General features: G+C 49.9%; 8 protein-coding genes across 14 annotated transcripts; 4 read left to right on the plus strand and 4 right to left on the minus strand.

Annotated features, from left to right (window-relative positions):
- Positions 1-563: 563 nt before the first annotated feature.
- FOIG_07077 (SWR1-complex protein 4) lies at positions 564-6,137 on the minus strand. Of its 4 annotated transcripts, XM_031206447.1 has the most exons (4): positions 1,797-6,137; positions 1,011-1,741; positions 920-953; positions 845-881 (listed from the first exon to the last, which is right to left on the minus strand). In XM_031206447.1, the coding sequence occupies exon 1, from the start codon at positions 5,878-5,880 to the stop codon at positions 4,000-4,002; it is 1,881 nt and encodes a 626-aa protein (XP_031063566.1). In that variant the 5' UTR covers positions 5,881-6,137; the 3' UTR covers positions 845-881; positions 920-953; positions 1,011-1,741; positions 1,797-3,999. The 4 variants fall into 4 exon arrangements, with proteins under 4 accessions (XP_031063565.1, XP_031063564.1, XP_031063563.1 ...); XM_031206446.1 differs by having other exon boundaries at positions 564-857; positions 920-2,054; positions 2,112-6,137; XM_031206445.1 differs by having other exon boundaries at positions 564-857; positions 920-1,741.
- On the plus strand, positions 649-5,086 carry FOIG_07078 (uncharacterized protein). Of its 3 annotated transcripts, XM_031206450.1 has the most exons (4): positions 649-1,749; positions 1,816-2,640; positions 2,752-3,989; positions 4,045-5,086. In XM_031206450.1, the coding sequence occupies exon 2, from the start codon at positions 2,087-2,089 to the stop codon at positions 2,414-2,416; it is 330 nt and encodes a 109-aa protein (XP_031063569.1). In that variant the 5' UTR covers positions 649-1,749; positions 1,816-2,086; the 3' UTR covers positions 2,417-2,640; positions 2,752-3,989; positions 4,045-5,086. The 3 variants fall into 3 exon arrangements, with proteins under 3 accessions (XP_031063569.1, XP_031063568.1, XP_031063567.1); XM_031206449.1 differs by having other exon boundaries at positions 649-2,640; XM_031206448.1 differs by having other exon boundaries at positions 649-3,989.
- Positions 6,032-9,511, plus strand: FOIG_07079 (uncharacterized protein). The gene is made up of 3 exons (XM_031206451.1): positions 6,032-6,640; positions 6,715-7,020; positions 7,079-9,511. Exons 1-3 carry the CDS (start codon positions 6,437-6,439, stop codon positions 7,226-7,228), a joined length of 660 nt encoding a protein of 219 aa, XP_031063570.1. The 5' UTR covers positions 6,032-6,436; the 3' UTR covers positions 7,229-9,511.
- Positions 7,300-10,759, minus strand: FOIG_07080 (CK1/CK1/CK1-G protein kinase). 2 transcript variants are annotated; one of them, XM_031206453.1, is made up of 4 exons: positions 10,423-10,759; positions 9,645-9,897; positions 9,509-9,578; positions 7,300-9,454 (listed from the first exon to the last, which is right to left on the minus strand). In XM_031206453.1, exons 2-4 carry the CDS (start codon positions 9,771-9,773, stop codon positions 8,292-8,294), a joined length of 1,362 nt encoding a protein of 453 aa, XP_031063572.1. In that variant the 5' UTR covers positions 9,774-9,897; positions 10,423-10,759; the 3' UTR covers positions 7,300-8,291. The 2 variants fall into 2 exon arrangements, with proteins under 2 accessions (XP_031063572.1, XP_031063571.1); XM_031206452.1 differs by having other exon boundaries at positions 9,645-10,759.
- A 563-nt stretch (positions 10,760-11,322) lies between these two features.
- FOIG_07081 (uncharacterized protein) lies at positions 11,323-12,913 on the minus strand. Its single transcript, XM_031206454.1, has 2 exons — positions 12,759-12,913; positions 11,323-12,703 (listed from the first exon to the last, which is right to left on the minus strand). Exon 2 carries the CDS (start codon positions 12,697-12,699, stop codon positions 12,352-12,354), a length of 348 nt encoding a protein of 115 aa, XP_031063573.1. The 5' UTR covers positions 12,700-12,703; positions 12,759-12,913; the 3' UTR covers positions 11,323-12,351.
- A 1,072-nt stretch (positions 12,914-13,985) lies between these two features.
- FOIG_07082 (uncharacterized protein) lies at positions 13,986-15,676 on the plus strand. The gene is made up of 4 exons (XM_031206455.1): positions 13,986-14,404; positions 14,458-14,612; positions 14,681-14,881; positions 14,942-15,676. The coding sequence occupies exons 1-4, from the start codon at positions 14,287-14,289 to the stop codon at positions 15,506-15,508; spliced, it is 1,041 nt and encodes a 346-aa protein (XP_031063574.1). The 5' UTR covers positions 13,986-14,286; the 3' UTR covers positions 15,509-15,676.
- Positions 15,677-15,705: 29 nt separating this feature from the next.
- On the plus strand, positions 15,706-17,134 carry FOIG_07083 (uncharacterized protein; the record flags this gene model as incomplete). The annotated part of the gene is made up of 6 exons (XM_031206456.1): positions 15,706-15,927; positions 15,990-16,526; positions 16,580-16,608; positions 16,659-16,744; positions 16,796-16,975; positions 17,023-17,134. Exons 1-6 carry the CDS (start codon positions 15,804-15,806, stop codon positions 17,132-17,134), a joined length of 1,068 nt encoding a protein of 355 aa, XP_031063575.1. The 5' UTR covers positions 15,706-15,803.
- On the minus strand, positions 16,890-18,179 carry FOIG_07084 (uncharacterized protein). Its single transcript, XM_031206457.1, has 3 exons — positions 17,888-18,179; positions 17,576-17,776; positions 16,890-17,509 (listed from the first exon to the last, which is right to left on the minus strand). Exons 1-3 carry the CDS (start codon positions 17,901-17,903, stop codon positions 17,346-17,348), a joined length of 381 nt encoding a protein of 126 aa, XP_031063576.1. The 5' UTR covers positions 17,904-18,179; the 3' UTR covers positions 16,890-17,345.
- Positions 18,180-18,195: the final 16 nt, after the last annotated feature.

An 18,195-nucleotide genomic window follows, 5' to 3' on the forward strand; every position in this document is an offset into this window, starting at 1 on the left:
GACAGAACCATTAACGCCGCGTCTAACACGCTAAGACCTGTCTCGTGCGGTCAATCGCTGCCGTCCGCGGCTGTGCCAGGACTTGGCCCAGTCTTCAATTCACAGGCAGACTTTGGACACCCTCAACCCGTGTGAGCCGATTAATGCTTGGGAATGACATGCGCGAGCCTGACAGTTTGTTGAGCTTTCTATATGCTATAATCTATTTACCGAGACGCGCAATAACAGCTCGAACGTACGTATGTGTTATGGGATATGCCAGTATCATATCCCAGCTCGTTCCTGGCATAATTGAGGCTGGTCCTGCGTCTAGCTCAAATCACTTCGAGAGTTGATACATTTGTGTGGGGAGGTTGGAGGTCACCCTTGTTTGGCGGCCTCATCCAACACTCATAACCCTATTTGATACTGGGGCCTCTCCTGAATGTCTAAGAGAGTTGCTCAGCTGGATATTGTACGCCCGTATTTTGTCACCGATGAGTGGCCACGCAACTTGATGCCGACCCAACTGAAGCAGCACCAAAAATATCTTAAGCGCAAAAGGTTACCGACACGCATCCCTCAAAACAGCCCATTCTTGGAAAACATGCTCAGTCTCAGCTGGTGAGCCAGCATGGGCCCTGGACTCTGTCACATTTCAATGTCTGCGTGCCGTTAGTTGGCTTCGAATGCCTGGTCACATTTCACGTCATGGTAAACGGCATAACGCCCCAGACTAAAAGAATTTGATTGGCTCATCGATTGCCGATGTTCCTATTCTTGTCTTTGTTGCTCTCCGCCAACAGAACATCATTGACCAACAATGCTAAGTATTTGACACTCCCTGCCTGACCTTTCGCTGCATGCATCACATTTCGCTTGGGGCCAGATCTAAATCAGTGCTTGCCACGCCTCAGTCTAGCTGCAGCATCTAACTCACCTATTGTGCGTTTTGACTCCTGTGCCGCCAATGGCTAGGGACGCTATCAGCTATTCCTTGTTCACTGTGATGGAAACAAGCCGGCTCCTACCTGTGATTGGCTCATTATTGAAGACAAGGGGTTGGCCCGTCGTGACTAAAATTGTCACAGCAGATAGCTAATGCCCCAAGAACGGAATGATGGGATTTTAGCGCCTCTATCTCCAAACCCATGGCCAAGCAGGTAATAGCCAGGTCTATATTACTGCACTCTGCCTTCTCGTAGGCACACCGCCGTGTTGGTTGCGACCTCACGACAGCGGTGCTGCAACTTTCGAAATGAAAGCGCGGGGAAGCGGAGGGCTGATTCTGGCAGCGGATTCCACTCACTTCATCCCATTGACAAGGGGTTTTGGCAAACCTCCGACAATCAGCAAGGGTGTTCACTCCAGGTCACATTTTCGCGAAGTTTCTCTCGTGATGAGAAACAGTTTCGAGGTAACTCATCCAATCTGATCCGTGATCAGAGCAGGCCGGCAACAGTCAAGTAGCATCTCGACATGCGGAGGTCCAGTGATTGATCAGCATGATAGGCCAAAGAGCATTGCATGGCAAAAATAACTCCGTCAGCGGGTCCGAATACTACCCTTGCGGGTAATATACTCAACCTGTGACTGGAAAGATAGCATTGTAGGCGATCATTGCATGTTATACGGCATGTTCGCTTCATTTATGTAATCAGCACGGAATATAGCGAGCACTGGGGCTTTTCTCGTTGCGAATGTGCTTCTGAAGGCTGCCGAAGTGTAGTCGACTGCCGAGTTGCATCCTAGTCTATCAACACTGCCCAAGTAAGAGATTACTTCTGAGCTACGGGTCAAATTTTAGGAAAACTGACCCTGGCTATTGGTTTCAAGATGTCCCTCCTTTCTATGCTTAGGCGCTTTGTTCTTTTGACACAAACGCCCTCGAAAGTGCCGCCGGCGTCCGCGGAAGATGTGCAATTGAAAATAACTATCATGATCAAGCGTGGCGTGATTGAGTGTCCACGTTGGAGCCAAGCCGCAAACAGTCAACGGCATACTATGAGATCCCGGAAGGCCAACAAGGCGAAGCCAAACCCTTCATGTAATGCTTTGCCTAGTTTATGGATAGCCTTGAATGGTTTGTTAGCGATGGATTTGTTGGATGGGATGTGGCCTTCGTATGATGCCTTATCTTGAAATATGCCACTCTGCCACTATCGTGCACCGAATACTGTCTTCTGCGTTGTCCTTCAAAGCATCACGCCGCGGTGGCGCATATGAAGTGAGATGCATGATGTTGGCCGATGGCACACTGAATAGCACACACTACTGTTCTCGCCTCATATCCGAATGCATCGATTTATCCCTGTTGGAAAGGCATGGATGGAGAAAGGAGACAACATTCAGTAAGATGTCGAGGCCACCCTCACTCCAAGAAAACCCTCGGACTAACGCTGATGTTGTTCTGTCTTCTTGTCTCTTCTCGACTTGATACCTGGGCGTGCATGAGCGCCATCATGAGTGTAGAGGCACGTACATCAGCCCTATAATACCTCTGAACTATATGTTCAAATTCCCTGGGTCTTCCGTACTTATCGGAGACCCTGCTTCCAGGACAGGTTGCACCATGAGGAACAGGCATATATTTCAGCAGCCAATCATGTGTTGTGTAGATGGATGCTGAAGACGTCACTCAAGGAGCCTCAACACCATGAAGCAAGTCTTGAACCATTTAATATATCCCGACAAGTGCACTTCTAATTATACAACACTTGTTTCATCTAAAAATATATTGACAGCGATTCTGTGCTAACTGCACGTGCTCAGTATCCAATAATGCTTCATACGTCCACAGCTAGCCGCCTGCTAAGCGCCAGCCTTACGTCGCATCCTATCTCGCAGCTTTCCAGAATCACCAAGATCTTGGCGCTTAACAAGGGTCAATCTAATCTTAGATCAGATATTTTGATGCGAATCATCATACCTGCATGTTGGGATGCCACGAGTTGAGTCTATTCTTGGACCATAGACGCCGACCACAACATGCAGCATGCGAGAATAGTACTGGGCGTCTCGCCCGAGATGACTTCATCTTTCGCAAGCGCTGGCCTTTGTTCAACGAGGTTCCTGTGATCTAGAGGCCATGCACACTCTCCTTTTCAGGAGACACGCCCCATCATCATCATCTATTTGTCTCCGGCGCCAAAGAACCAGGTTGCAGAGGAGCGGCAGCACTATCTCGGTCGATCTGAGCCACTCGATTGGCGCTCCTGGGCCCGTTTAGGCAAGTCGAGGGTCGACAGCAAGCAAGTTGTATGTAAGTCATGCGGGCCCGAGGCATTGGATGGCCTACACGCCCTGGTCGTTCATGTATCTGCTCTAGGGGTCGTCTTTTACCAGGGACACGGGTCGCTTTCCAGGGAGCTGGAGATATAATTATAGGAACATGTTGCTAAATTAGGATGCAGCCTCACTGTAGCCGCCGATGAGCTGCATGTTTTTCAACACAACCTCATTCCTACTGTTTATCATGTTTCCTAGCGCCCATTGTGTCCCTCGCAGGATGCTTTAATGGCGCGGATCCCTGGCCGTTTCAAGTCTGTCCTTTGAAGGAGCACTTGTTTGCAAACACAATGTGTAGTTGCAATATCATTCCTGCCCCACGTGGTCGAGACGCCCATGTGCCCACACCCCAGGTTCTTCCTCAAAAGATGCACGTCTGGACTATGGGTTATGCAATGTCTTGAACAGTCGCACAGCTTAGTTCCACAGGCGGCGCTTCACCACAGCAAAGATTTGTTGAAGGGATGGTATGTATGACGTCCTAGCCTCTAGACATCTCCCTTCTCAGGTACACATACAAAATTAGGTGCAACCCTGTCTCGCCGGAGCCCCTTGTCCACGGTATGACATATCTCAAACCAACAACTGCCGGTCCTGGCAGATCTAGCCATCAGGTCGGTGCAAAGATGCCTGTGTTCCTGCAGGAACGTTAGCTGCAGCAGGTCGCGTGCAGCAAGTCACTGGCGCGTAGAGCTATGTACCGTGGTGCTTCGAGGATACATGTACATTGCCCTACTTCTTCTGTCTTTTATTGCTCTTGTCGCTGACACTACTCAGAACGCTGGCACTTCTCTTGTGCGCGGCACCGCTGCTACCAGGACGCCCGTTCTTGTCGATTTCATTGAGCAGTTCTGTTTCCTTGCTCGAGGCATCCGAGGCCTCAATAGTAGGGGCTGCTATTTCTGAGGCATCCTTGTTTGCATCTCCAAGTGCAGATGTGGCGTCGCCATCTGCTTTCCCGGTGGTCGCTCCAGCAGCAGCTCCTGCCTCTGAGTTGTTGCCGGTCCCTGTGTCCTGGTCTGCTTTGTCCTTTTCGACTGTGGAGTCAGATTCAGGGGGGGCCATAGCCTTTTCCCGTTCTGCTTTTTTGGCCTGTTCAACCTTGATCTCGGCATCAAGCTTGTCCGATACCTTGCGGGCATCAAGCAGACTATTGACAGCCGCAAGGAGCTGTTCGTACTGATGTGTCGTAGCCGCGGTGGGCATGGCAAGTTTGTTGGGCACGTCCAGTTCGTTGAGAACATTTGTGATGCGGTTCTGTTGTTGATTAGACTTGTGTGAGAACAGCTTATTGATTCTCTCGGTTCGGAAAGTCGGCCCAGAGCCCAATCGATCATGATGTGTCACACCGTACAATAGCTCCTCCTGTGTCGAAAGCTTACGGCGCTCCTGTTGTTGCTGTGGCTGACCCTTTTTGTTGTTCGAAGCTGTTGGTGTAGCGGCAGGTCCAGTAGAATCACGAGGCCCTGTGGACGCAGCTGTGCTTTCCCGTCTCCCAGCTTCTTGCGCCGCAGCGGCGGCGGTAGCGGCGGTAGACGCAGCAGCCGCTGTTTGCGGTGGTGCGGTGCCAGAAGGGCTGGTACCATCGCCAGGCATCAACGACTTGCGCTTCTTGGACTTGTCAGCGGTCATTAGGTTTTGAAGAAGGTTCTGCAAGCCAGCAGAAGATTTGAAGGCATTGATGTCAGTGTCCGCTCGAGGATAATCGAGGCGATTATACAACTCGCGACGTTCTTCGTTGAACCGCTCACTACGTGCCAGAATACGCTTAATCTCCAGCAATAGCGATTCCTCTTCACGAGCTTCTTCGCGCGACCGGGTCAAGGCGTTGAGCGCAAACTCCTTTCTTAATTTCTCCTGCTGTGGATTGAAATGCGCCATGAGTTCATGCAGAGAGAATTCGGGCTGCGTCATGTACTGCACAGGCTTTTGCGCTGCCATCATCTTGGAAGCGACTTCGTAGTATCTTGCTTTGAGGTCTTCCAGAGAACGTGGCCGTGTTGCTGGAACGATGGCCTTACTCTCATCACCGTCGGCATCAGCCTCTCCGTTCGTCGCGGGAGGATTCCATTCGTAGCGGTCCCAGATCAGAGGCCATCGAAGGTCAAAGTCGCGCGCCAACTCGAGCAAGTAATCAGTTTCCTCCTTGGTCCAGTCATTGTGTTGTAATGACTGCTGGTACTGGCCTTCGCTATACTGCGGGACTGAAACCTGCACGTTGTATTTTGCAAACGCAGAATCTTCCGTTCCATCTCTGGATAGTTGTGGCTGTTCTCCTTGGCTCGTCTGTTCCGGTGATACGTCGCTACCATCTTGCTTCTCATCCTTCCTCCTCCAGTGCCGCAAAGTGAAATCTGAATCGCTACGCGCCGAGTTTTTGAACGATCGCATCTCCCATCTCGCTGCAGGTTTGCGACTTGCAAAGCGTCGCTTCTTGAAATGTGTAACTTCAGGGACAATAGCAATGGGGTTGTCGCCCCCAAGATTGTGTACCTCACGAGCCAAACCCTTCAAGTTTGGCCTTGGTGCAGCAATCTTTTGCTTCTTGCTCGGCCTCAGACCTGATACGCCATCACCCAGGTTTAGCACATCGCGAACGTCGGAAGAGGTCATCGTGGAAGTTTGTCGTGGAGGTAGATTGTCGAAAAGAAAGAAGGACAAGTGTAACTGGTCCAATAATCCGTTAAATTCGAGCTTCCATCACCAAGGTCATCAAATTCAAGCACGTGGTCCACTTCTAACAATAATTTATCGGTCCGTATTTCGTTTATTGATGCTCTTCGTTGAGATCAAACCGCTGGTGTTTGGTTGACGCGTCAAAAAATTTGGGGTTGACTCGAATTAATTCGGAGCACGGAGTAACTGCTGAGGATCACATAGTAGGATGCGCCGTCTTCGCCCAGGATCAGAATCCGGAACGGGTTGCGTTATCTGCACGTGACAGTGCTAGATCACCCCCTGGCCCAAAGCCGATCATTGAACGTGGCAGCTTCGCGGGCGCCAACGTCGAAGCCAGAGCCAAAGGGGGGAACAGCTACAACAACTTCAAGCATTGGACTTCGTCACGTTGTTTTTTTGTTCCAATCACCGACATTTTCCTTAAAGTACCTAACAATAAACCGACCCGTGCAATTTCGCCAAGGACATCAGTGCTGTAGCAGTCGCCATCATGAAATTCCTACTTCCTCTCCTGTCGCTCAGCGCCGCTGCGAATGCGCTGCATTTCTTCATCGACGGCACAACCCCCAGATGCTTTTACGAGGAGTTGCCCAAGGATACACTTGTCGTTGGACATTACACTGCTGAGGAGTGGGATGACCGAGTATCAGCTTGGGTAAAGCATGACGGTATCAGCATCTACATCAACGTCGACGTATGTTTTTCATGGACAGCTGTCCACAAGCATATTGCACTGTCTTTCGGACTTTTCCTAATAATAGCTAACAGGAAATATTCGACAACGATCATCGTGTTGTTTCTCAGCGCGGCGCTGCTTCTGGCCGCTTTACATTCTCCGCCGCCGATGCTGGCGACCACAAGATCTGCTTCACCCCTTCGTCCAGCTCTGGCCGCACTTCGTGGCTCTCCGCCAAGAACCCAAATGGCGGCATCAAGTTGACTCTCGACTTGGTCATTGGTGAGACCAACCAAATCGAGAGCAGCGATAAGGGAAAGATCCAGGATATCACATCACGTGTCAAGGACCTCAACGCTCGTCTTGCTGATATCCGCAGAGAACAAGTATTCCAGCGTGTATGTGCCACCGTAAACATGTTTTTATGAGAGCAGAAAACTGACAGTGTGTGCACAGGAGCGAGAGGCCGAGTTCCGAGATCAATCCGAGTCTACAAACGCCCGTGTCATTCGATGGATCATCATCCAGCTTATCGTGCTTGGCATCACCTGCACCTGGCAGCTTTCCCACCTTCGATCATTCTTCATTAAGCAGAAGCTCACTTAGAGTAATTGGTCGATCAATTTTTGTTTGCGAGTTGAGTCTTAGGCTTCAGTAGTCCAGGAAGAGTCAACATGTCGTTTATCGGGTCGGGTGTTGATGGATTGCGTACCAGAAAAGGATAAAAGAGATCGTTGGGCATTCAAGCTACGGCGGGGAGGTCATCTTGCAATGGCGATGGCCGTGTAATGTTACATGCACATGATGATGGTTATTATATCGTGTACCTAAATGCATACTCGAAAAGGTAGAACTGAGGACTGTGATAAAGATGGCGACGCCTTTTTCTTTTCCCATTATAAAATTGCCAAAAGAACGACAACTCCCTATAGTGCTCTATCTTCGTTTCACAACTAATCACCAAGCCTGTAAACTTCAAATTCATCCCCACGCTAACTGATCTCTCCATCTACACCAGGCAAGACTGGGTGCCATCAGGCACACCGATGATAGCTTTCGTCTCGTGAGCGATTACACAAAGTTATTATGGACAGCGTCATAAGAAAAAAGAGAAGAAACAACCCAAACAAACCCAAAAATGCTGCCCTGCACCGTCTCCTTGCGCCTTGCTGCGCTGCGCTGAAGATTAAACGTGGTTTTAGTATATTTCGTAATGGCTTGCCAGACAAGAGAAAGGAGTGCCCTCCGCCGTAGTCCCAAACGAGATCTGCTTCCGCTTCAAAGGGTGTCATGCAAGTATATCGACTGCTAAGAACGGTTCGTTGGCGGCCAAAGGGCTCTATAATGCCCAGATGATGGGGTTCGAGTTCGAAAACAGTGCGCTTTTGAAGGTAACCAAGATGCATGGGCGAAAGGCCCTGGACTTTGTTTGTGACTCGAACCAACTCGGTCGAGGTAAGCTCTACTGTGCCTAGGCATCCACCACCTCATCCATCTATAAACAGGACTGAGCTTCAGTTGGGCATTTCAACCATCAACCACAACCCGGTTCTGAATAAATCGGGCAACCCTCTTGAACCGGAGTCTGTCGACATAATACAGATCCTGATGCAAAACGCCGCAGCAATGAAGAAACAAAGAAAATTCTTAGCTGTATACCAGAGTACGCTTAACCACAGCATAGAGTCTTCATCAACTTCTGGAAGCCACTGGGCTGAGGATTGGCCTGTTGACCGCTAGCCTGAGCGGGCTGGGTCGCCTGGCCTTGTTGGGACGTCCTCGGCTGCTGAGGCAGGTTCTGGGCACTGTTCTGGAACTGAGCCTGGGTCGAGCCAGTGGGCGTGGCCATGTCCCGAAGACCCCCAACCCCGCTCCCCCTCTGCGCTGACAAGGCGCCGGGGGCGCTTGGCCGATCTCTCTGCTTGCCCATCTGCTTGATCGGAGACGGAGGAGGGGGTTGCGCGGCGTTTAAACGGCCGACAGTAAGGTTTTGTGCTTGTTGGTGAGAGGTGGTATTCCCGGGACGGTGGCCGCTGTGCAGCTCCATCTGAGAGGGGCCAGGCCGCACGTTGGGGTTGTGGAGGTACGCGCCGCTGTGGTTCTTCGAATCCCATCCCTTTCCCGAATCCTTAGAAATCTTCATCCAGTCATACTCGCCATCCTCAACCTCGCCAGTGTTCTTGAGAGCCTGTGTGAAGAGCTCCCGGAGGTAATCGTAGTCAGGAGTATCCTCGAAGCCCAGATTTCGGACATACGTCAAATACTTGGAGAATTCCTCGGGGAAACCCTCACAGAGATCCTTGATAGCAGTTGTCTGCTTCTTCTCGCCAATCTTCTCATATTTCTGCTTGTTGGTGGCCGCCTTCAATCCCTGCCAAGGAAGACCACCTCGAAGAAAGTACAAGAAGACATGACCAAGAGCTTCGAGATCGTCTCGGCGGGACTGCTCACGGCCCAGATGGGTGTTGATACTCATGTATCGTGCAGTTCCAGAAAGGGACTTTCGCTCGCGGTATGGGATATGTTGCTTCGTCTTCGGGTCACGGTACTGCTTGGCCATGCCGAAGTCAACCACATGGATAACGCTGGAAGCCTTGGTGCCAGGGCGCCCAATGAGGAAGTTGTCGGGCTTGATGTCGCGGTAAATGAGATTCTTCTCGTGAATGGTCTGAACCCTCGAAAGCATTTGCTTGGCAACCATGACAACCGTCTTAATGGAGAATCTTCGGCCACAGTGATCGAAAAGATCCTCAAGGGAAGGACCGAGCAAGTCGATCACGAGAATGTTGTGGAGACCCTCCTGGCCGAAGTAGTAAACATTGGGAATACCAGCTGAATCTGTATTAGCACATGCGAACTGTATTGTTTGGAAACGGGTCTTCTCACGGCAGCCCACGAGGATCTTATAAGTCCGGTACTCATCTCGCAGTTGGGGAGCATCACTCTTGCGAGGTTCCTAATGCAAGGTCAGAAAAGCCAACACCATGGCAGCACAGAAACGCCGGGCTATTGCTGTACTAACAAACTTGATAGCGACTTGTTGATTGTTGAGTAAATTGGTGCCTTCAAAAATAACGCCAAAAGATCCCTCTCCAATCTTCTTGCCAACTCGGTAGTGAACACCAACCACGTTGGATGATGACGAAGCCATTTAGGCGGCGAAGGCGGTCAGAGGACCACCGTTGCAATATATCGAAACAGATGCAGGAGGATCGGTCGTTTGGATAAGGGCGTAACTCGTGCTCAATGTCGAAACTGGTGCAATAAAACGATGCCTACAAAGAAGGTGCGCGAGGCAGCGGTTAGTTTTGATGAAACTGATGATGGCGATGCAGCATGTACGCGAGTGTATGAAGAAGGAAAAGAAACGGAAGCTGTGGCGCTGCTCGCGGTTGGACGACTGAAGGATGAGGCGATGGATTGACCAGGTTGGGCTGTCCTGTTGGCACGGTACTGGGATGTTGATTGGAGGCGCGGTAAAATAGACACCTCCAGTCCAAGGGCACAGCCGCCAGTCGCAGTAGAACCCCCTAAAAAGGCGATGCCGAGAAGATCCTTTTAGACGCAATGTATAAGAAATGAGGCGACACAGCGATCAAGCGTTGCATACTCTTGAAGTATGCTGAAAGAGTTCGAATGCAACGGTTTGGCCAGAAAGAATTGGCAAAGTGCTGCACACAACAAGACGCTGGAACCAACCCGATATCCACGGCTCGGGAGCTGCCTCTTTGTCGGAGGGACCACAACAACGCTGAACAGACCACCTCCAGTAAATCGAAGTCAAAATCAAATTGACTCACCTCAATTAAAAGAAGAGATGCCAAAAAAGAATAGAATCAGGCAGCTCAAGGGCGATCGATTCGAGTCGAAAGGAAAGGCGGTCGAAGGGGAAGGCCCCAAGAGAGATCGAAGGCGACGTCGGTAACGTTGATGGGGAGATCAAGTTTGGGAAAGGGGAAAGAGAAGCAAGAGATGGGACGGGGACGGGGAGAGAGTAGAAGCACCTGCCCCCGGGCCCCAAGCGCGGACCTGACCTGACCTGAGCCAACGAGAAGCCCAGGCCATACAATCCAACGCCAGGCCGGGCTAGCCCAGGCACCTCACCTCAAAGAAATCAGCGACAACTCCACTGCTAGGGAACCCCCGGCCCCCAGCCACAGGCATGGAAGCGCTACAGAAACAAGCGAAGGGGCCTGAAAGCATACGCCAACCAGGAGTCGACAATCAATTTGGCTGCCAGCCCCGACTTCCAGAGGGTCTAGGCCAGACCAAGACCAGCCGGATTCAGTAGGTAAGGAGTGTCCGTTGTTTAAGGCTCAAGGTTCAGCACTGTGAGCATGCTCTGGGCTCTAGCCCATACAAAACTCATGGATCATGGAGTAAAATATCATTCTCAAACTCCTCAACAGTAGGTACCGAATAACACTGTGCATGGTTTGATTTAGGAGTGTCTAAATCAACTTGAGTTTAGATTCTCTCTCAACCCTTCCCGTGAGTCTCTCTTGCAGCTCTAGTTCCCTTCCCTTGAGTCAATGGTATTGTTTCGCTCCCAAGCATGAAAAAGCAACGATAGTCGCATCCAATCCTACCTCGAGTCGCGGGTCAAGAGACAATGGGCATGAAAAGTTTATTGCCAGCGACGCCTTGAAGACATCACCTGCGCAATGCCAATGGGAATGACACGCAGCCGTCGACGTCAAGTTATCGGTGAGTAGTTGTTCAAGCTCATGCGTCTTCACTTCAGAAGCAGATGCGTCGATGAGGCCTTGATGGAGATGTCTTGAGGACTGATCACCGAATTATTTACACCGTCCGCTCTGGCAACAGCAAAGGCCTTGCGATGTGATCTCATCACGACATTCGCCCGTACAACTCCCTACCGCTCCGGGCGTCCGTCTGTGCTCTTTCAGAAGAATGAATGAAAGGACTTGACTCGGCGCTGCCCACTAGACAGTGGAGTACTCGGGATGCCCCAACGGCAGAGCCGGGGTACAAAACTCTACCTTGGCCCAAGGGCAATCTCCCAGCCTCTTGTCAGGTACTGCCTGGTACCTTGCTTTAACATTGGCTATCCATCATCTGGTCTGTGATTCTATCGACATGGGTTTGGATGTTGAGATTCAAGGTTCTTGTCGGCGAGAAACTGCTTCTGGCCATTGTCACTCAAGACCCTGCAGCCGGTCAATAGACGAAGTCCAATTTCGAGCATGGTCAGATAGCAAATAGATCGACGACCTGTGCATGGGGAGCTTGTGCATCCTTGTGTATCCGTATGTACGTGTGCTTCTACGTGTGTGCTTGGCACTATTTCGTGTATGTACAACACAAGGCAGGGCTCCTCGTTGCATCGCATCAACAAAATGCCGCGCTTCTACTCATGCCCTTGACCGCAAGATCCGACATCCTCAACTATGTGCCTAGTGGATATCAAGGTTCAAGCTTCGGAACTGTTCGTTCGTTTGAGATTCTTCTCTCCTGCTATTACAGTCCAGTCTAGCGATTCATTCGACCGTTCTCCCTGCCAAAGGGTATTGTTAGTGTACATTTTGAAGAAAAGCATGCATCCACGACGGGACGCAACAAGCCACACCAAGAGTTCAGACGTTGCTAGCGCCCGTCTATCACTGGACTGACCCATGGCACTTAGCTCATGGTGGAATAGTTCCGTTGCCCATTCATCCGGTCCAAATTCCAATCCTTATTTCCAGTCTTCTTTTGCCTCACTTCATTTATCGTATACGAAGCAATATACTCTGTATAAAATGTATTTTTGGGGTGTTCTGCAGACATTTGTGTCCCTGTTCCACCGTGTGATTCTCGAGCAAAGTCTCAATCGTGAGATTAAATATCCAATATGTCACCACAAAATACATAATGCAAGTTTGCAAGTTTGCTAAGCTACCCCAGTCCCAACAGAGCAACTGGCCCAGAAGAGAGATATCTTGACCAGGGGTCCCCGCTAGAAGCGGCTCTAATTCTTCCCTTGTTATGCCCTGTCGGCCTGTCCTCATCAACTGGGATCTCAACATACATCCACCTCCCTTTTCTCCTGTGTCGTGTGTCCCTTGCTGCGCCATCGATCTGTTGTAGTCTGTCAGCTGTATCCGTAAGATTTCAGTAATTGCAGGTTCCTTACGAGCCAATACTCGCCACAGTTGCCAGCACACAATCGCTGCACACGTAAATCTTCGCCACACCGAGCTCATTCAACGGCCCCTTGGACGGCTCAATCGAGTGAATTATGTTCTAGTCACAACTGCTTTACGTGGAACTGCAGTGGCAATGTCCTGTTCGTTGCCTTGACTTACGATTTCAACTGACCAAATCCTCTTGCTATGTACCCGGGCAATGATGGCATGCTGCATCATAACATGACCCATTTGCCAGCTTGCGGACCGCAATATAAACCACATCATGTTACGTGCTTGAAGCTGGGTTCGCCTCTTGAAGCCGTTGCCTGGTCAGTGTCACGACGTCTCTAAGTACCTCATACCTACAGTTTGAATGCCAACCTAGGTCCTAAGTATGGCTTTGGCATTCCGCTCAGAATGCAGAACCTGGATTTTGAAATTACAGAACCTCGTCATAAGTGATGTTCCCTGTTTCCAGCGATCTAATTATTATCTTCTTCTCTCTGCGAGAAACAGGCGTGTCACTCGTCACTCGGAGATTTGGTTTCCTCTTCCCTGCGAAATCTCCGAAATGCCAACCTAGCGCTCACAAGACCTGTATAAATTCGGATTGGTCCAATTAGAAGCTAGATGTACACACTCGTTCGTACTTCCAGCTCAAGATCGGCCAATGACAATCTCGAACATGGTAAATTCATTCATTCTTGCCAGTCAAAATATTTACATGATTTCCGTGGCCACTTAGGTGTGCTTGAGGCATTCGTACGCCATAAACTGTATTGTTTGTCTTATTGATCATTGCCATCGAATCAAAACATGACCATGGGTGTGACACAACTGTACTCGGTTCGTAGCATTGCCGAGTCAATCCATGAAGTTTAGTGTTGGAGCTCTTAAGTTGTCGTGTAAGAGCTGGGTTTCACGTAATGACATCTGGTCTGGCATCAGGTTCTAGACCACGTATTTCGGATGTAACAAACTCCGTTCTATGCCAATGCCCAAGCCAATGGGTCAGTTTTCGGCTACCAATACATAGCAAAGGATGTCTATTACCATCATCAATATTGGAGGTATTTTAGTAGTACAGGGTAACCGGAGTGAGTACTGATTGATTGCAGTGAGTCAACAGCGATGTCTAACGTTATTAGGAGCTAATATATGTAGTGTTAAAAGGATGGGATCATCCATCAGTGGTCTCAGTTATTGAGGAAATGCTGTGCCTGTGTTGTTTGTTGTCACATGCTTCGAGGCATTGGCCCAGACTCTATGAAATTGAGTTATCAGTCAATCATTAAAAAGAAACCATAATAAAGGATACCCCGCGTGAGACAGCTATCAGAAATAGGAAGGACAGTCGGCAGTATCGGTCTACCTAAAAGGGTTGTAGCTTGATTACTGATGACATGACAAAGAGCTCTAAATCCCGCCAAAGGCGCAAGATGAGCTTGCGCTGACACAGACAACTGCAGCACTATCACTATATACCACAATCAGCCCTCTCCAGAGCCCAACCATCAAGTCATAGTCACGGCAATGGCTAAGCCAGAAGACATCCCCGAGATGGAGTACCGCTTCCTGGGCCGCTCAGGTCTTCAGGTATCTGCAATCTCTCTCGGAGGATGGTTGACATATGGTGGCCACATTGATAAAGGCCAGCATTCAAAGGGACAGACTCAAGGGGATATTGACTGATTGGTTCTACAGAACGTACCTTTGAATGCATGAAGGCCGCCTATGACTGCGGTGTCAACTTCTTCGACTGTGCCGAAGAATACTCCAATGGTGAATCCGAGATTGTGATGGGTGAGGCTATCAAGAAGTTCGGTTGGAAACGAAACGATCTGGTAGTCTCTACCAAGGTAACCCACCATACTTGTGCCATAGATGCATGTTTGATCAGGTAATGATACTAAGAAACTCCGTATAGCTCTACTGGGGAGGAGCGTTTGGAGACAACCCCGTCAACAACAAGGGACTTTCAAGAAAGCACATTGTCGAGGGGATTAACGGTGCTCTCAAGCGGTTGGATCTCGAGTATGTCGATCTCATTTACGCGCACAGGCCTGATCGTCGAACGCCCATGGAAGAGATCGTTCGTGCGTTCAATCACATTATAGATCAAGGAAAGGTAACAAACCCGACCATTTCACTGGTGATGCTGCATCACACGGACTGACTTAGCCAACAGGCGTTCTACTGGGGAACTTCGATGTGGAATGCCGATGAGATCGCACAGGCGTGGCGATATGCAGACAAACTGGGTCTGATAGGCCCAATTATGGAGCAACCCGCTTATAACATGCTGGATCGAGTCAAGGTCGAGCAGGAATATGCCCACTTGTATCGTGAAGTTGGCCTTGGTCTGACTGTATTCTCACCTATGCGCCAAGGCATCCTGTCTGGAAAATACAGTGACGGCATTCCTGGTGACTCTCGCTTCGCCAACGAAGAGATCCAGTGGGTTAATGGTTTCTGGAAGCAAACAGGGAAAGATACCTGGACGGCTATTATTGAGCAGGTCAACCAACTGAAGCCTATTGCGGACAGACTTGGTTTCAAACAGAGTCAGCTCGCCTTGGCCTGGGTACTCAGCAATAAGAATGTTAGCTCTGCTATAACGGGCGCTAGCAGTCCTGAGCAGGTGTATGAGAACGTCAGAGCTGTGGCTGTTGTCAAAAAGTTGACTCCAGAGATTTTGAAGGAGATTGATGTGATTCTTAACAACAAACCACCTGAGGTTGTGGAGCGGTTTTAAATAACTCTACTTGGCCAAGGCGTTAATACATGCGATGGTCGTACTCACAAATTGGAACATATTATTACTTATAAGAAATGATTAAATCTCAGCTGGGTCTATCTATGTATGTACGTAGCGGCAGAGAGATCAAACAGTATCAACTCCCGGCGTATGACAAATCAGCGTCAGCTGAGGGTACGTCTCGGTTCTCTGCAAAGGATGAGTTGCAGCTGGACCGCTCCATGTACATACAACTCAATTGTCATTGAATCTCTTCAAGCTCGAGTTTACAGCGCTATATCGGATCATCAAAATGAGCTCTTCACAGCTTCTCAACCGTTTCCCTTGGACGAAGAGTCCCCTCATCAGCAATGCGCCCATGCTCGGCATTGCTACGCCTCTCATGGCGGCTGAGGTTACAAAAGCTGGCGGCCTTGGTATTCTCACTCCAACATATGTGATTCATACCATTCTAAGCTGGCCTGACATTCAACAACAGGATTCCTCCCCTCGTTGGCCTACATTGAGCCAAACTCGGAGCACATCAATAGACTTGTTGGCCACTTCGATGAAGCCCAGGAACTTCTCGAAGCCGATCAGCCTTCTGATGGGCCACTCCGTGTCGGAGCTAGCTTCATAACAAGTCATAGCTCCTTGAGCTACTTTGAGGAGACGGCTCTGCCACTTATAGTCAAGTATCGTCCTGCGGCAATATGGTTGTTTGCTCCAGATGGAGACCTTAGGCCTCATAGCAAGATTATCCCTAGCCTCAAGGCTCTGGGTTATCCTCCGGTTGTGTTTGTCCAGGTTGGTAATGTTGCTGCAGCGCGAGAGGCAGTCCAAGACGGTGCGGATGTGCTCGTGACTCAGGGTGCAGATGCTGGAGGCCACCAGTTTCGTCAAGGATCCGGCATTGTGAGCTTGGTACCTGAAGTTAGAGATATGCTGGATAGAGAGTTTCCTGACCGACCAATAAGCATCGTGGCCGCAGGAGGTATTGCTGATGGGCGAGGTGTTGCTGGAGCATTGGCTCTGGGTGAGTACTATCAGTGACACCATGGTTTACATAGACAGACTGATAATATATAGGTGCCGAGGGTGTTGTTATGGGAACAAAAGTAAGTGAAAGCTGGATCGGTTCGTGTTTTCCTGATAGGCTAATTTGCAGTTCACTGTTGCGCCCGAATCAAACTATCCTGAGATCCGAAAGAAGAAAGTCCTTGAGGCTGTGGATGGTGGCGTGTCAACTTTCAAGTATGGTTACGCTCTGCCCCAGAGAATGAGCCGATGATTTACATGATTCAGGTCCACGTTCAATGACAGGATAGTCAACAGTCCTCTTTGGGGGCCCCTCTACGACGGACGTGCCATTGTTGGCCCTGTCCATGAGAAGTTCCTCGCGGGAGCAAGTCTGGAAGAATGCCAACGGAGCCTCAAAGAGGATTACTCAGAGGAGGAGGCTCGCTATCTCGTTAATACTTGGGCGTGAGTAGTCTGTGCCTTGCAAATTGTGTTTAGACTAACATGAGTAGGGGAACTGGTGTTGGGCTAATCAATAAGGTCCAGCCTACAGGAGAGATTGTTCGCGAAGTACACGAACAGGCTCGGCGTGAGCTTCAAAGAGCGGCCAGTTTCGTTGAGTAAAGGACTTAGAAAGAGATCTTTACCGCTGAGCCATCTAGACAATTGAGTACATATGGCTTGTCTCACTGTATAAAATGATAAATTGACATTGACGCAAATACTCCTCTATACACTCGCATCCAGGCAGTACGGAGCGATTAGTGACAAGCAAGTTGATATCATACAAAAAGCAGTAAAAATGCTATCCAGACGTCAGAAAAGCACGCTTCAACTACAACTTGGCCTTGTCCTGAGCCTTCTTAAGCACAGGGTCAAGCTTGGTCGCCTTCATAACGTTGCCCTTAATCTTGAGCTTGCCGCCCATGAAGAGACGCTGAGCGTTGGCCTTGCCAGCGACGAGCTTGCCAAAGTTCTCCTCGGAGAGGATGAGTGTGACTGGAGGCATCTTCGTCAGTCATGTATGTTCCGAGTGCGCCGGAGCGCGTCAGAGTCGCGACGTACCATCAGGCTTTGCACCGGTGCCAGTTCCGACCTTGCCGGTTTCCTTGAGGTCGATATGCCAGCTGGCCTCTTCACCGCTCGCGTTCTTGAGGGTGAAGGCGTAGACGCCGTTGCCCTGCTTGATGGCATCCTTGCGATCGGCATCACTGGCGTTGATAGCCGCTTGGATGGCGTCGAAGGCGGCTGAGGCGGGGAACTTGTCTGTGGCGGGCAGTCAGTTTCCCATGGTCTTCAAGGCGAGGAACTGGGGAAGAACGAGCAGCTTGTGTTCCCGGAACGCTGATCTTGATGGTGTGGCTTGTCCTGACGTACCGTTCTTGAGAGACATGGCTGCGAATAAAGGTTTGGATAGATTTACAGGAGATTACCGTATGAAAAAGAAAGGGGGAAAAAAAAATAGTAGCCAGGTAAGAAGGAAAGCGAGGAAAACGTGGGGGAATCGACCGAGGTTTTTAAACGCGACAGATAGTCGTGGATGGATTGAAGTTCCAAAGAATCTGGGGGTGCGCTGCAACGTTAAGTGATATTGCATGTGATGTGAACCTCGGCGGATCTGCCATGAGATCATCCACATGTTTTCTCCCCCACAAACTGCTTCACAATCGGTTTAGACTACACGC

Source organism: Fusarium odoratissimum (genome assembly GCF_000260195.1).
Source record: "Fusarium odoratissimum NRRL 54006 unplaced genomic scaffold supercont1.10, whole genome shotgun sequence".
Classification (NCBI taxonomy): domain Eukaryota; kingdom Fungi; phylum Ascomycota; class Sordariomycetes; order Hypocreales; family Nectriaceae; genus Fusarium; species Fusarium odoratissimum.